This window comes from Polistes canadensis, unplaced genomic scaffold, assembly GCF_001313835.1.
Source record: "Polistes canadensis isolate GaletaPanama2010 unplaced genomic scaffold, ASM131383v1 scaffold_281, whole genome shotgun sequence".
NCBI lineage: Eukaryota > Metazoa > Arthropoda > Insecta > Hymenoptera > Vespidae > Polistes > Polistes canadensis.
In genome coordinates, this window is record NW_014569828.1 from 181,699 (window position 1) to 200,213 (window position 18,515).

The 18,515-nt window shown below is 32.3% G+C and overlaps 1 protein-coding gene across 1 annotated transcript; it reads left to right on the top strand.

The window, feature by feature from the left end:
* The first annotated feature begins 927 nt into the window (after positions 1-927).
* On the top strand, positions 928-17,285 carry LOC106791050 (serine-rich adhesin for platelets-like). Its single transcript, XM_014756404.1, has 13 exons — positions 928-962; positions 2,720-2,861; positions 4,922-5,062; positions 8,080-8,225; positions 8,777-8,949; positions 9,808-10,078; positions 10,209-10,331; positions 10,411-10,581; positions 11,002-11,162; positions 11,255-11,508; positions 11,581-15,062; positions 15,186-15,326; positions 15,413-17,285. The coding sequence occupies exons 2-13, from the start codon at positions 2,771-2,773 to the stop codon at positions 16,613-16,615; spliced, it is 6,357 nt and encodes a 2,118-aa protein (XP_014611890.1). The 5' UTR covers positions 928-962; positions 2,720-2,770; the 3' UTR covers positions 16,616-17,285.
* The last annotated feature ends 1,230 nt before the right edge of the window (positions 17,286-18,515 follow it).

Here is an 18,515-nt window from a genome sequence, read left to right on the forward strand (position 1 = left end):
CAGAAACACCAACGTCGGTAACACCATTTACGAGTAGTAATATCCGATACAAATCGGTCATTGAATTCGATCGATTTTCTGTCTTATTGATACTTCGTAAAAAGATATTATTATTTGTTCAAAAAATATCTTTCGTTAGATATTTTCCAATCATTTTTGTGTGACTACGTTAGAAAAATATATTATATTATATAATACACTGCTAGGAAATTTGATTAATTAGTATAATCGAGGGACAAGTGATGCGGATAAATCATAATCCTGCTATACTTATATCTTCATTCGATTTGATAAAAGAAACAATCGATAATTAAGATTTCGATTAATCTAGATCTTATTGTATATGTAAATTAATAAAAATATGATTACAAATATATTATTATTATCTAATACGTGGATAGGTAACAAAAATCAGTTAATGTTATCGTTATTTTGATTAAAATCTGATCATATATTTATCACACAATTAAGGAATTTTCTCATCGTTAGCATTAGTAAACGTTATTATCGCTGTTAGATCCGTTTCGAAAGGTACGTCAATAATTATTGATGCGGATATGAAAAAAAAAAAAAAACAAAAAGAACGTCGTCTTCGTCGTCGTCGTCGTTATCTTACGTTACATACATTGTGATATCCGTTTATCATAAATAGTGTCATGATCGAAAAATAAATTCCTTTTACTACGCGTATGATGATATTGAACGAAAAATCTACCGATGACGTAACAATAATGCTCCTACGAGAAGAAGAGTGTATCCGTGGTGTCAGATCCTACCTCTCATTGCTATTCCATCTCATTTACATACGTCAATGATTAATCCGAAGATAGTTAACGCATCTCGTGAAGAGATATACCGTAGAGGACGAGTAAACACGTGTCCAATCATGGGAAATGAAAAGATTCCTTAGTTAAACTGCAGTTCGATACGATCCGTCGTACCGCGTAGATCTGATCGTTCAGGTACGATGATACTTTCGATCTTACTACAACCTATCTATTAGTTTATTAATCTTACAATTTACAAAAATATTTTTTTCTCGAAATTATTGATTAATAATATAAATACATTATCCATGATTTTGCATCAATACTTTCTGTCGATCAGCACAACATTTCTCTTTTCACATTACAACGGTGGTTTATTAAACGTCGGACTAAAGTGAATTAATACAACAACAACAATTCTAGATCGTAACAACGGAACTTCCTTTCCCCGTTAACGACGTCTTCGCTTTTTTATTTATTTTTTCCTTCTTGCTCTCTTTTTTGATAATAACCAAATATAACTCACAACGAAAACAAATTTCTACGTTGAAACGAGAATATCGCGTGTTGTTTGTAAAATTCTTCTTCGGTGGAATGTTTAACGAACCGATTATTTGTTAGTGCTTATTTAGTTAAATCGATGCCATTAAGAGTGCATTTTGTGCATAGACCACCGTGACCAATTAAATATTCCTTCTTTGTTCGGTAAAAGTGTCGGTTCCTTCATTAAATTTATCGTTAAAAGTTCGCTTGTCGCAAAATTATGAAAAAAAGATGCTTGGTAATGTAAACAAAAAAAAATTAAAAGTATCTATTGAATACCATAGTTTGATAATCCTTATCGAAAATCTGTGGGTCGATTATTAAACCATTGTTTGTTTTTTTTTTACCATTAAAAGTGAAACCATAATTTCATTTGTATAAAATTGATCTTCAATGCTATTTCACAAATCAAAATACTTGGTTTTCTCCTAACACTTCATTACCTTCTTTAGTTACTACTTAATGTGAGTGAGTATACGTATTAGGTAACGTATCAAGTTCTTTTCAACGATCGTGATCTTGACAATATTCGTATAATTGTGATCAGTATGCCAACAACGTCGTGCTATCATAAAATTATCATTCCAAATATCATGGAATATATAAATCACATCTATGATGTAATAATACAAAAAAGTAATATTTACATTTATTTGTTATTTATAATATCCAAGAGAACTCATTTATATTTTTCTATCTTTTTCTCAAAAAGAAATAAACAAAAAAAAAGGGAAAGTATATTTTTTCTTCAATATATTACCTGAATAATAATCAAAAGATATATGTTAGCGGTGAAAAATACTTTTTGTGTATAAATCGAAAAAAAAAAAGAAAAAAATTAAAAATATTCTTGGAATTTATGAATCAGAAGCCTTGTAATGTAACGATAGTAAGAGTTCACTTATTTTTAACTCGAGAGAAGCGTACACTCACACGTATGTAACACGGAAAGTGTCTCAATCTGGGCCAGTCCGGTACCCCACCCCATGATCTTGAGTATGATCTGTTGGTCCCGTTGGCCTCTGCTCTGCTCGGCTTCTTTCTTTCTCTCTCTCCTTGGTTCTCCCTGAACCGATTCTGTTGGTCCTCAATTACTTCCATCCGGACACACGGATCGGTAGGGTTTACTAAGAGAGCACGAGTCCTCCGAGGGTTCAGTACGAAACGCGCGTTCGAACTCGAAGGAACCTTCTCCTTTGAGATTTTTATTCCTCTCTTTGAGGAGATCTCGATAAACGGATATAATTAAAAATATAAAGAGATATAAGAAATAAAAATAAAATCAAAAGTAAAAAGTAATTAACGACCGATTAATATAATTTCAATATTGAATATTAACACGTTAATCCTTCGATCTCAATGATCACGCCGATAAAGAGATTACGAGTGTTTGTTTCTTCAATTTCCAGTATTAATCGAGAGGATTCTATCAAGGATCGATTATAATAGCAGGAATAAAAATGGATCCTGCTATTGATAGGATGACGACACGATTAATCCTATTGCTCATCCTTTCTTTTTTTACTACTTTTTCTCATGGATTTAATACGAGTAAGTTTTATATATATATATATATATATATATTTTTATATTATATATATACTATATATTTTTTGTTTATATTATATATAATATTATTTATTTTTTTGTTCGTCACACATTTAACGTGTTTCGATGATAATAATGTTATCGTAATTTCATCATTATTATGATCCACAAAGAAATCATTTAAATCGATATAAAAATAATTAAAGAGAGATATTGTTTCAAAAGAAAAACTTTTACGTTGGGATTGATCAAAAGTTTCTAATTGGTCTCTTCGGGTAACTATAAAGAGAGACGCATCTTTTTAAAATTAGACTTTAAATGACTTTCCTGTCATTGTTTGACTCTAGTGAGATCGGTGAATGGAACCATTCTCTCTTTCTCTCTCTCTCTCTCTTTAAAGAAAATCTTTTAATGAATGCCGAAACACAAAGATCTAAAAGCAAATGTTAATCGTTTACCCACGACGATCGATCGTACTCATCTTTGAGGTTCTGTTACGCCATCGCACAACTGGAGCACGCTGTCTGACACAAGGACGATACCAATTACGCAATCGATGCGCTTGCAATGGTCAACGGTGGCCATTAAAGAAAACCGATAACATCGATGAAAAAAAAAACGAAAAAACTTATTTAAAAAAATAAAAAGAAAATACAAAACACCGAACACGAGAATAATTCTTCAAAAATTAATTGACGCGTTTAAAAGTATTTTTAACCGTTTAAACACATCAGTTATAATAATTTGATATCTTTTACATGTATGTACCTATATTTTTTTGCAATCGGTCTTGAACGTATTCTTTTTCTAATAATGAAAAAAACAAAAAAAAATCCTTTACATACATTCTAATTTATTCATTCTCATGAATTATACATTTTTGTTTCGTTTTAAAATTGGATTTTGAGGTAATGGACATTCGGCTATTGGACAAATTCAACTTGCATGAAGTATTTGAAGTAGTTGAAAAAAGGAAAGAAAAAGAAACCATCTAAATAATGACGAGGATAGATTAAATACTTTCGTTTTTCAAAAAAAAAAAAAAGAAAGAAAAAAAATCAAATGCTACTACTACCGTATGAGTCATTAAAATGATTCGAAGAGAAAGAATCCCGTATAAAGAAAACTTTCACCGAGGAGAATGATTTATTCGACTATCATACTGATCGAGCAACAACGTGAGATCGTTAACCGTTAACAATCTAACAATGCATTGTATTGCTTATTTAATAAAGAATCTCTTTTCGCGCCATTACCCGTCCGTTTATGATAAATCGGGGAATAGTTACGTTGAAGACGTAACTATCAAGCGTAAATCCGTTGTCTCGTTTATCAAAGAAAACATTTCGTTATAAGAACTTCGTTCTTTATTTACTCTAACTATTTGTATACTTGTTTTTTTTCAATTATTGTCAAGTTTTGATTAAAATCTTCTATAATCTTAACGTAATATAAGCTTAGGAATTTTCCAATTAACAGTTAGATCACGTGAATCAGCATTAAAAAATTTTAAGATACACACTACCGATATGTGACAAAGTTATTTTCTTCGTTGGTGAAATCAACATATCCGGCAACAATAATTTATAATAATAGCGACTGTCTGTTTCTTTAAAGTAGCAATAAATATGCACCTCATATATGCGTCTCTCTCTCTCTATCTCTCTTTCATTTTCTTTTTTTAAATTTCATTTACTATTTTTTTTCAACTTTACATAGTCCATGTTCTGCAACAGGTTTGCGAGTTCTATGTAAACGACTATTATAGACGTTTCTATTCGTATAGTGCAATCATCGATGATGTCAACGACAGTGAAACGTGTTTGACGGATGCCTTTGTAATCGTCACTTTTGTTCATTCGTTTAAAATTGATACAAGATGAAAGAGGATATATGAACGAACATTTTCAGTTGTTCGTTCATATCTATTCTTAGGATAAAAATAATATTAGTAGTATTGAAAATGTGTAAATGTTTAACTTGATAAGAGAAAGAGAAGAAAATATTGTGTATTAAATTTGTATCAATAATTTGTTATTTACTTTTATTTTTCTTTCCCCCAGAATGTCGAACAAAAACTTCACCAGGCAGAGAAGTGATTTGTTATACTTCGAAAAAGGACGTAAAATTAATCGGAGATTCGATCTGCAGGTGCACCACTTTGGTATATCAAGGATACGACATACAAAATCTTTCAGTTACCGGTAAGTCTTTTTTTTTTTTTTTTAAAAAAAGAAACATATTTCAAAATTCTATTATAACGAATACACAAGCAACAAGCTTAACTTTACCGAATTAACATAATAAAAAAATTACCTATGTACGTGGATCGAATCGAGAGTACAAAACTATTACTCATCGAGAACATTCTTGCAAAATTCAATGACCAGACACCCACGTTCAGGATACAACCATAACGGTTGTTATATGACTCATTAACTCGATCTAATCTAACATAAGTAATTTTCAATGAATCAATTATTACGTTTTCGTCAAATAAGTAAAGAATGAAAAAATATATAATATTAGATTAAAGTTCGAAGTTTAAATAGTTAATGGTTAATTGTAAATCGATGTCCTTGATATCATGGTCGATTAAATAGCACACCAAATCGTCTTGGACAGATAGATAGGAGAAAAGAAAAAGAAGAAGGAAAATAGAAATAAGATGACGAAACAAATGAGAAATCGAGAATATGTTACTGGAAATTCTTTCTAACCAAGAAAGGTAGTATGATGACGTTAGAGTGTCGTTGCGCTTATGCGACGACTTCAAGGAATTGCATAAACGATCCAGCCCGTATTTGAAACCATCGGGTGGTAGTCGTGTCCTTGCACTTGCAACAAGAGACTGCACAAGAGATACACATCGCTAACCTTTGTGTATCTGTATATATATCTGTTTTTCTTTCTCGGAAGGTGTATAAAATTTACACTCAAACACGTTTACATTTAATTTGTTATTTATGAAACTAGATTGATATCGGAGTTTAATTTCCATATACCATAGTGGTTTAATTCAATTCGAGAAGAGACACGTAAAACATATTCCAATCATCTACACCCATGTTTCTATATACTTTATAAATATATTATATTTTTTCAAAGAAAAGATGATACGATGTTACAGATCGCAAGACATCATCTCGTGTTTCTCGATACGTGTTGCTTAACAATATCCCTAACAAAAAATCTCTGACATAACTCAATCTTCTCATCGGGGATGTGATCATCATATTATTATTTTTCTTTTATCTTATCTCTATCGTTCTTTCTTTTGATACAATTTCGTACAAGGTTTTGGAAAAGTATGTATTTGCAAATAATCAAAAACCCATATTATCGTCGTGATGATGATACTTATCGAAATTAATAAATTTTAAATCTTTTTGCGAGATCGAAATGAAGTCTCGTTAATATTATCGATAATAATAATATCGTTGAAAATTTTTAAAAATAAATATACATATTTATAAATATTATTTTATCTGATATTAGTGTTTTATGAAGAACAAAACGTAATACTTAGACATTTAGGATTGAACAAAAATTGATGAAAATAAAATTGCTACCTCATGGAAAAAGAAACCCCTGAGTAGAGAGAGACGGATAGACGGGTTAAGGAAAAAAAAAGTATGGGACGTGAGATTATGCGAACATGAGAATCTATCCAGGAGAAACCTTAAAAATGTTGGAGGAAGCTTTTTTTTTCTTTTTTTCTTTTTTAAGGATTGTTTCTCGAAAGGTAAACGATATATAATATAAAAAAAAGAAATTTTTCTGGGTCAAGAAGACATTCGATCTTGAAAGTGTTTGAACACACGTGGATGTTCTAATATATTATTTTAATATATCTATACGGGCGTGATTAATTAAATATTTGAAACCACAAAAGAGTGGTCCCTATTTCTCTGTCGGATGATTCAGATTTAAAAAAAAAAAAGAAGTATTACTTTCCCTGTTCCGGTCCAACCGAACCCATAGAAATTACGTAAAACATCATTCGCATGAATGATAATAAATCGATGATCTATATTCCGATCAAACTTGAAATTCAAGAACTTTTTAAATTATGAATTATAAAAAGACATTAATTGTCTTGTTTGCGTTTGTACATCCACGAAGAATAATTAAACTTGCTTACTTATAAGCCGATTACATTTCAAATAAATAGGATTATGAATATCACAATGAATTTTTGTTGTTGTAATCTAACTGTAAGTAACTTCAAGAATTACAATGATGTAATTATGCAGTGAACTTTGATGCGTCGCACTTTTGCAATAATGAAAAAAGAAAATAAAATTCCTTATTCGTCGTTCGCTTGATTTTCTTACCAAGAATTCTTCTAATCCTATTAGGTATCCTATAATAGAGTAATAATAATAATAATATGATTTAATACAAAATATAATAAATGAAATATTGAATTATTTTAAATGATCTAATTTATTCTTCGACGTAGAAAATTTTGTTTCATTTGTTTAAAGAGATTTTGTAATATAATATATGATTATAATAAAAGTGATTAACGAAACTATAAAAAAAAAAAAATATTATTAATAATCGTCAATTGGATTCCCCATAGTACTTTCGATTTTCGTTGAAAAGAGATTGTACGAGATGTGAACGTAGATCATTGCAAAAATTGTGATTAAATGTGTTTACTTTCTTCTTTCTATGCTCCTCTCGATTTTGCGACGAGAAAATAATTACACCATCTAACAATCTAATCGTCTACCTTGAAGACTACCAATGTATGCAGCAATTAGTTTTGATCATACATTCTTTAAATTATTATAAAATGAAATATGCGATGCACTTTTATAAAAATGATTACACCAAGTTAACCATGACTTTTCTACCTTTTCAACGAACGATATTTTTTACAAGATGAATTTTATTTCTTTATCTTTTTTACAATTAATACGAGAAAGGTCGAATTCAACGCATGAATTCATGATAAAAATAAATTAATTTTATTACATGTTATATATTTCTAGATGAATTGAAAAGATTAATCACGAAATTGCATTCGAACAATGTATCAATATATTTCAATAATATTTTCTAGTTGTCATTAATTAACAGTACATTGCACTTGTCTGTTAAGTATTTTTTTAATTAAATGATCGTCTTGTCAGTTTTTAATAAGATTCTTTTCATTCGTTTTACTGAACATACCTTCGAGAGAAATTAATTTTGAATATGTCTTATATAGATTTTCAAGAATTTAGCGAAGATCTAAAAGAAGCGAATCCTCCACTCCAATTCGTCATTTCCGTTAACGATCCTGCAGGAATTCTTAAGACTTCCGGTACGATTCGTCAGACGGCTGCTGCCCGTTTAGTTAACATTTTAAATGAGGTAAGTTATTCATGAGATTTTAATCGAGAAATCAATATAAATACATCAAGTGGAAAATTTTAACTTTCTTTCTTTAGCAGAAAACAGGTTGATACAATGACGTAGTACTAATAAATAAGTTTTATCTCAACTCGTATACGTTATTTTATGTTGAGAACAGATACGTAATTTAATCATTTATTACTTTACTTCAAATATTATAGTTATTATCATTTAAATGTTTATCGAATTAATTATTGTGTGCCTAAATAAAGGCAACAGAAAATTGTTCACCGTCGATAAAGTTGCTTTCCGGTGTGTTAATTATCAACCGATTCAATTACATTTCTATGCATTACCTGTAATCAAAGAATATAGGTGTAAAAGTCCAATATGTTACCGTAAAAACTTATTACCGAGAAATGTTTATAACAAACAACGTTACCGACAAAGTTTGAAGTATTATCAATTTTTAGGTGCAATATTAATATTTCTATTTTAATGATTACAAAGTACAGAATTATTATTATACATTTTATTTATAGGTAATGTAATTTATACATTATTTTAAGGTTGACGGTGTGGAACTAAATGTAACAGCTGGTTCAAAAGAACGTCTTTATCACTTCGTAAAGGGTCTCAAAGACGAAATGGTACGAAAATCGATCGACAAAAGAATACTGATGTCATTACCAACGAAACCAGAAGATTTAGCGAAACAATTCGATTTAAAACAACTTTCAAAGTAAGAAACTTTCTTTTAATAATGTGTTTTATTATTTTTTTACGAATATATAGCGAACAACTGAATGAGACGCGAGTAAAATGTTACGAAAATATAATTTACGATTTATTTAATATCCTTGTTCGCGTTATCGTTCAATCTGAGAAATCATATTAGGTAAATGTAAAGGAAACAGTAGTAAGAAAAAAAAGAAAAATGATTATTGAACATTCTGGTAGATAACTTTATCCTTGTAACACTTGAAAGATTACTCTCGTACGTGGATCATTTTAAGTATACATACATTCGTTGTTCATTTGATTGAATCATACGCGAAATGATGATGATCCATATCGCACTTATGTGAGACAATCTGACTATTCGGAGTATTAACTGAATATGAATGAGTTTAGAAACTTATTCGGAATAATATTACAAATGTAAACGAATTCATGTCATAGTATCATTTTTTAAAACAAGGCCACGTGATCTCGATGACACGAATACCTTACATATATTATCAATCTTCATTTTTTTCTTTATTAATTCATTGTTCCTTTTTTTCTTTTTCTTTAATCCAATTTTATAAATCATTTCGTCATTGTAACGTTTAATGAGCATCTCAAGAAACATTAATATCGTTATAATGTCACTGGAAAGCATAAATTATAGAAATCGAGTTAGAAACAAAAAAAAATCTACAACAGATGCATTTATTATCTCTCTTTTTTCTTTCTATCTATCTCACTCTCTCTATTTCTTTCTTTTTTTTTTCCTAATATTCTAGTATCATATTATGGAAAAATATGGCGTTATTGTATTATATATACGTAAAATGTCAAATGCAATCTAATTTGTACATTCTTTCTCCATAAATAGATACGTGGATTTATTTACGATTGCCACTCATTACCTAACAGATGACGATGAAGTCTATTATACTTTTCATCCTTCCCGTATGATGGGTCTATTCGATATGCTCAACACGGACAGCTTAGTTGATCTTATAAGCGGATTAGGTGCACCAAAGAACAAGCTATTGATTTCTATGCCATCAAGTGCTTACAAATTCAATTTGAAAAATGAGACGGAGAATGCACCAAGGTCAAATACTGAGGACAAATATCCAACTGTCATCGATCGGAAAGAGGTAAAAAAATAAAAAACGAAATAGAAAGAGATGAAGAATCTAATTAGCATCAAATTTAAATAGATTACAAGCATATAGTGTTAACAGAATAAGAAGTAGGTTGAAAACAATTTGTCGGTTACACTTCTAGTTCTGCGAATCAATGGACGACGAAGAATGGACGATCGAAAGAGACGAGGATTTAACGGCACCGTACGCATTTAAAAATAAAACATGGATCGCATTCGAGGACAAAATTTCAGCTCGCATTAAAGTATAACTAAGTGAATAATAATTTCCCTTTCTCTCTTACTTTTCTTATGTTATATAATACAATTTGATTTTGTTGATAGGGAAAATATGTAATTCTACGTGGACTTGCTGGCTTGGGTATTTGGGACATAGAAAATGATTTAAAAAGTGATTGTGGTGAACCGATTACTCATGATGTTTATCAGTCTTTTAGAAATTTAAAGAAAAGATCGGCACACGATGTGTTCACTTCGCTGGAAGATGATCTTCATGTAAGTATATATGTTACCGTCATAGCCGGAAATCCGCCATTGCTAGTAATTCTTCGGCATTCTCACCAATGCAAAGAGCATTCCGATGAAGTCGGAAACAGAAGAATTCTTACAGTTTTTCCTAAGCATTGAACATAATACTTTGATATTCTCTAGAGAATATTAAATTACTATTTAAACAACGTTGAAAAGAATACATTCTCGGGCACAGACACACACAGCCATATGCAACTTCGTCTGAAGGCGCTTTGCATTGATAACAATGCCGAGAAATTACTAGCAATGACTGATTTCCGGCTTCGACGGTAACATATATATAAATCTTAATTTTTATGATAAAAATTATATATTGTTTTCCTATGTTTTTGTTTTAATCATTTGATATTTATCGTCAATATATTATTTATTCTTGATCTTTAGCAAGCAAAAATTACTTATCCAAATAAAGTAAAGTCATCGGACTACAGAGTGGTTCGAGTAGTTGATACCGAGGGACACATTCGTGCAGTACGCGAAAATACACAAACTGAATTTCCTTGTGTAAGGCAAGGTTTCTTTGTGCATCCAAAAAGCTGCAACAGGTAATCATTTAGTTGAAATTGAAAATATTCATCTGTACAGTATACCGAAACACAAATATATTATATAAAATTGTAAATTATTCTTTTAACAGATTTTATCGATGTGTCAAATTCAATCAAGCCATAGAGAATTACTCGGTCTTCGAATTTGATTGTCCAGCTGGATTGGCATTTGACGAGAGAACAGAAGTTTGCGTTTGGCCAGGATCCTTATCCCAAGGATCTCCATGTCCTGGAAGTAGCGAAGTTGCACCTGCTCCTCAAGTTAGATTTCAATGCCCACCTAAGCCAGGATATTATGCTGATCCACGAAATTGTCGTTGGTTCTTTGCTTGCATGGATTTAGGTATGGCAGATCATATGTATTTCTATTTAAACAGTATACTCGTTGTATACTAATACAAAAACTTTATAACAGGTGGACCAGAAATGGTGGCTTTCGAATTTCGTTGCCCTTATGAATTGGTATTCGATCAAGAAAAATTAGTTTGCGAGTGGCCTTGGTTGGTACCTAGTTGTTCAAATTCTGGATCGGGCTATACAAGAAGCGAATATGATATTCACGCTAGTAGCGGATCTACTCAAGGTGTGGGTGGATTTGTTACCGGTGGAATACCCGATGGATTTTCAGGAACAACCGGAGCAGGTTATTATCAAACTGGTGCTAATGGATTTACCGGTTCATCTAATACACGATTTACGGGTTCATCTGGTACAAGATTTACGGGTTCATCTGGTACAAGATTTACGGGTTCATCTAGTACCCGATTTACTGGTTCATCAATTGGACACGGCATTGGACAATCAGGCTTGAATACAGGTTACTCGGACGTAACTGGAGGATTTTCAACTGGATCAGGTACTAGTAGTACTACGGGATATGGATCAATTACTGGTTCACATGGAATTGGTGGACATTATACGGGAAGTGTATCAGATGGATTCAAAGGTTCAACAGGCACAGGATATATTGGAATTCAAACAGATACTGATGGATCTAGATATTCAGGATCGTTAGGATCAATAAGTAGTAGTGTATATCGGGATTCTACAACTGGTGTCCACGCAGAATCGGGATATACGAAAACTAGTAGTGATTCGTCGAGTTCTAACACCTATATACAATCGAATGGTCATGGTTCTTTTGGATCAGAATATTCGCAAGGAACACGTGGTCCTTATCAAGGTTCTAGTAATACGATTCAAACTGGTGGTGGATCTGTAGGATCTATTAATGGTGTATATACCGTATCGACCAGTGGATTATCAGGTTCCCAATATACGGGAAGTTCAGTAACTGGTAATGAATACTCTGAATCATCTAGTACTGGTTATAAAGGAGGATCTGGAAAAATTGATTCTGGTTTTGGATATACAAGACCAATAGATTTACATACTCAAGGTTTTAACGAACAGAAAGGATCTAGTGGATATTCAGACAGTACATTGTATTCGGGAGTAACTAAAGGAACATTGGGACAAACAGGAGGTTACACAGGATCATCTGGAAGTAGCTATACTGATTCTTCGAATAGAGGATATTCTCGAAGGCCTTCTATTTCCGGATCTTCTGCTGGAATTGGACCTGCTGAAACAATTGATTATGCAGGATCTACAGGATCTGGATATACTGGATCAGATTTCTCAACGAAAACACAATATACAGGCTCATTTGATGCGGGACACTTTGGAGGTTCTAACACTGTATTTACAGGATCAACGTCAATAGGTTCAAATTATCCTGATAAATCGATAGTAGATGGAAAAGTTGTACCGGGAATATTACAAGGTGCAGGTTATGACACGACATCTACATTGACACAAGGCCATACAGGTAGTAGTTCTCATTATTTTGAAAAATCTAAAGACTCTGAATTGCCTGGTTATACTATACCAGTACAAATAATACCCGAGGAAGTACCGTATTATACAAGTGGTGTTACCGGAGGTAGTTCAGTAACAGATACTGTTAGTGGAACCTACAGTGGTGGAAAAATTGGTTCGGGTTCTACAGCATCAGTATTTACAAATTATCCAGGCCAAACAGGTACATACATTACTGATCATACAGTATCTCGTGGTCCCACATATTCCGGAATAAAAACAACTTATACTGATGGTACTGGTGCAACAAACGTTTTCCGTAAAGATGGATTCACTAAATATGATAGTGTTCCAGGAAGTAATTTAAATATTACATTAGTACTTGATAAAACTACGCCTATACCTAATATATTTTATCAACATACTGGTTATTCTGATGGTTATAATCTTGGACAAACAAGCACTGGCGCTATCATTACTGGTACCAATGTCGAAGGAGCCATAGTTACTGACGATTCTTCTTCTGGATCTGTTATTACTCAAGGAGATATATCTGGATCAATTTCAACAGGATCAGCTCAACAAGGAACTGTTATCACTGGAAGTAGTCAACCAGGATATGTAAAAACACAAACTGGTTCTCCTGGCTATGTTGTTAGTGATGGAGTTAAAACTATCTATTCTGAATCAGCTAGTCCAGGCACTTTGTTGCACGGATCCGTTTCTTCGGGCGTTTCATTGGGTGGAACTCCTACTTCTGGCATAATCTTACAGGGACAGAGTAGCCCAAGTATTCAATTAACTGGCCAAACTTCTAGTGGTGTTTTAGTAGGTGGAAACGTTCAAGAAGGTACTACTGTTGGAGGAAATTATTTCTATACCGGTTCTGAATCATCAGTTTATAATAGTAACAGAGGTTCGACTAATGTAGGACAGGTGACCCCTTCAACCACTGAAAGTACAAGTTATAAAACAAATGAGTACCATGATAACGGAGGACGTGGTACCATCAAATTTAATAATGGTCTCGTTACCACTAAATACACTGAAAGTGATCTTACAGATTACAGAACTTCAATTGGTACGCTTCCCGATAATGTTGTACCTGGAGGCAGATTGGACGGAATCTACAGTCAAACAGGTTCTTCGGGATACTCTTCTACTAAATCTAATACATTCACTCAAGATGGATTTACAAAAACAGGACCAACAATAACGGGATATGTAACTGCAACCTTAGGTGGTAGAGGATCTTACGCTACCAGTACTGGACAGCGACCTACAATAAATTATGATAAAATTGGAGAAAACGCTTTTGACGGAAATGTTGCTGGGTACACGAAAACGTCTAAGATTCATTCAAATGTAATTACATCAACTGAGGCACCAGATGCTACTCACATCGACACGTCTAAAATCACTTTAGGACCAGCTGTATCGCATTCGGTATCAAATATTTACGATAATACTGGTGGTACAGGATATTCCACGTCTAGCGGAGGATCTTATGCGGTGACGACACCTTCTTACCTAGATGTTGGAATTTATCAAACACCATCGACCATAGATTCTGCTGGAGTAACACCTATATCGACTGGTGTTGACACGTACAATAAACCAAGCTACGTATCTGAACAAGTTCCAACAGGATTTGTTAAACATAAACAACCCTCACCTACTGTTTCCTCAGGACTTTACACTACTGGACCACTTGAAAATTACAGAACAACAATTTTCGAAGCAGCTAAAATTCCAGTATCCGAAACTATGGTTCAATCAGTATTCGATAATGGTTACAAAACTATTATTTCTTCAACACCTATTCCAATTACTTCAACCGGAGCAACATATACTTATAAGGATAATCGCTTCAACACTGGATCTCTTTCCACGCATGGACAATCTGTCTTCGAAACTGGAACTTCTTTCCAATCAACTGGTTTATACAATCAAACGGATCACATCCCTGTTACCACTTCTTTACCATCAGTCTCTATATCTTCTGGATATGTTTCGGAAAAGTCAAGACCATCAACAATATTTGGAACTTATACACAACCGACTTTGCAACCAGAGGTAACTTTTTTACTCGATCCATTGAATTTATTACCATCACATTATTGTGTCTCAAATAAAATGAATCTTAAAAAAGACATAAGTAATATTATAATAGTGATTAATAATTTGATTGTTTCTTAGATACAATACGTTCCTAGTAGCACTACAGGATCCGTTTCAAGTGGTTTTAATGGTTATACTTATACAAAAGGGAAGATACCATTTGGAAAAAATGTCACACCTTCTACAATAATTTATCAGCAACCGACAGAAAGTATACAGGTTCGATGATTTATTTAAAATGATATTATTTTATAAATATAAATGTTTTCATAAAGTATAACGAAAAAGTTTTCTTTTCTTTTCAGTCATCGTCAACGACACCTTCTTCACCTATCGGAGTAATCTACACGAAACCATTCTCATTATCCGGTATTACTTATGATCAGTCTACGCCAAAATCTATTTCAGTGATTGGGGATACGTCATCTAGTCAAGATTACACGACGAAAACAAAGACATCATTTGGATCGAGCACTTCTTTTGGAGGATCACCAACGAATTTAGATATCTCACGAGATAAAGTAGAGACCCTTGTCAATAATTACAACAGAGGAACAGTTAAATATGTTCCTAATAAGTATGACACTTATACTGGAATCGATAGTACAAGTTCTACAGGATCGACTTACAGAGGATCAAGCAGAAAACAATCATCCTATTCGACTTCGGCCGGTCAAACTTACGTTGGATCAACTAGAACGCAAAGTACACCAATTATAACGACATATTCAGGTGGTTATAGCAAAACGTCATCTGTAACACCGTCTTACGAAATAAGCACGAAAACAACTGCCGTTCAAACTAAAGGCAAAGTTATTGTTAAGTGGAGCGATCTTCATCCATTACTCATTAGCAAACTCGGTGCAGAATGTACTTGTAAAGCTGATCCCTTCGGAACTCTTCGTGGACCTGGAAAGAATTTAATAAACTCATCGAAGGGTCAAATAGATCTTGCCAATTACGACGAATCAGATGTCTATGTTGATCTAGAAAATGATGGCTCCGGCGAATATGATTACGTTACCAATTATGAATCTTCTTCACCGAGACCTTTTAAAATCGAGAATAAGGCTATCACTGGAAACACTGATAAGATTTCTTCGATCAAGAGTGTGTCTCCTGGTTCGACCTATTTACCTAGCGTATCTACCTCCGCCGTTACTCGCAGTTATATTCCCAGTGAAAGATCGGGAAAGAAATTGGAGCAAAGTGATTCAAGTACCAATTCAATCGGTGGCTCGTCTACCAGCTTCAATAGCTTTGTTCCGAAAAATCTCGAGGAATCCGAAGAGATTCTTGAAGGTCCCAACAACTGTGCCAGACCTGGTCTTTTCAGACATCCAAACTCCTGTAACAAGTTCTATGCTTGTCACTGGGACGAATGGAAGAAAACATTTACTCTTCATGTATTCAATTGCCCGGTGTTCTTGACCTTCGATAACAATGCAGATGCCTGCAATTGGCCTAGCAAGGGACCAGCCTGCCAAGATGGCAACTTATTGGTTTAAAATTACAACTATTGTTCTTCCATTATTCGTTTATTTACGATCACGAGCAAACATTTCTTTCCTTTTATTGTCTTCTTCTTCTTCTTCGTCTTTTGAAATTTCAAAGTTGCAACGATACTAAATCCTCAGATCACGTGAAACCTAATGGCAATCGTTAATTTTTTATTAATTACGAATGTTTGACAAAATTCTTAAAAAGCGTATTAACAAAATGAACGAAACGAAAAAGAAAGAAATGAGATAAAATTTCTAACAATCAGATCATAACGTACACACAAGTTAAATTATTTGAAAGATTTTCGTTTTATTTGTTACCTGCATGAGTACTAACAAAAACGATAGATCACGAGATCATGGAAATTTCTTTTAAAACTTGCTACAAGAAACAAAAACAGTTGTCTATTCCAATTGAAGAAAAAGATGTAAATGACAAAAGAGAAACGTGATTCAAAATGAACGAAATGGAAGAGTTCTCAAGGCGCATAGATGTACTGACGCCTCTCGAGTTTAACAATAAGTGAAAGCCAACTTTATTGTGATCTTTGATCCAAATCGAACCGAGAACTCGATACGAACGATTTCGATAAGATATTCTCGTGAGCAATTGTAAATATTTCAACTTTTATATTTTCTTTCTATCTCTTTCTAAATTTGTATATATCTATTATATATGCACATATATATTTATACATTATTCATATATATAATATATATGTGTGTGTGTGCGTATATGAGGCCTTGCCTTTTTTCTTTGAAAATATATGAAAAGAGAAATTCGAACAAATGAATTCCGAATATAATGAGAGAAAAATTAGAAAGAAATGTGACACCAAGTCAAATACTCGAAAATGTTATTAGCTTCTATAATAACTTATATGAGTAGATATTAATTTCTTAAGATTATTTAAATTAAGTCTCGAAAAAAATTACACACCGAACGTTATTTAATGATACAAAATAAATCCTAGATCAATGCACAATTTGTACGAAAGATTCACTCGAATTGGATCTAAATTATCCGAATTTTTCTTGATTATTTGTTTTTATCATTATTTCTTGTTTAATTAACTCTGTGTTCAATCCATTACTATATTTTCTCGCTCTGTTTGTTCAACCACCCAGCGATTTAATCGTCAATTTAATTATCTATCTATTATTTATTTCGTTTGCTTGTTTTATTCAATAGCTTTTAAGTATGGCATGCCAAATGCAATACCCATTTTATTGTCTATCCTTATGGCATAATTTCTTGTTTTATTTTTCTTTATGAATTACGAATAAACCCTCTACAATCGAATTTTTTTTTTTAATTAATCTGTTTAAACAAAATTATATGATGTAACATATATTTGTTACGTTTGTTCTATTTGAGAAAAAAAAACGAAAAAAAATTCAAGAAATATACTTGAAGAGAAAATAAGATGAATAATATATATATATATTACAAACCAATAGTATAACTGATACTAGTACAACTATAGTATACTGTAAGTATAATCTATAATTAACAAATGTTAATGTGTTCGAATACGAACTAATGAATAATTTTATAACGAAAAATGAAATAATAATACGTAAAAAAAAATTCAGATAAAATATAAGTGCGTATTTTAAGCATTACGTGGTATTTTCGAGGGTTAAAAACGTTTTCTTTTTCTTTAGATATTATTCCTTTCTTTGCATCCTAAGTCAAAGCTTTTATCGCATCTGTCGTGCCATTTCATTATAATTATTTTCTGTGTTAATGATTATAAAATGAATGTGAAATAAAATTACAAAAGAAACGAAATTTTATTTAGCACCTACCAATATTACTAATATAAAACAATATATAATTATGACACATCTCGTTCGTACGACGGAACAGAAGAAAACGAATCTAATCACCGGATCAAATTTC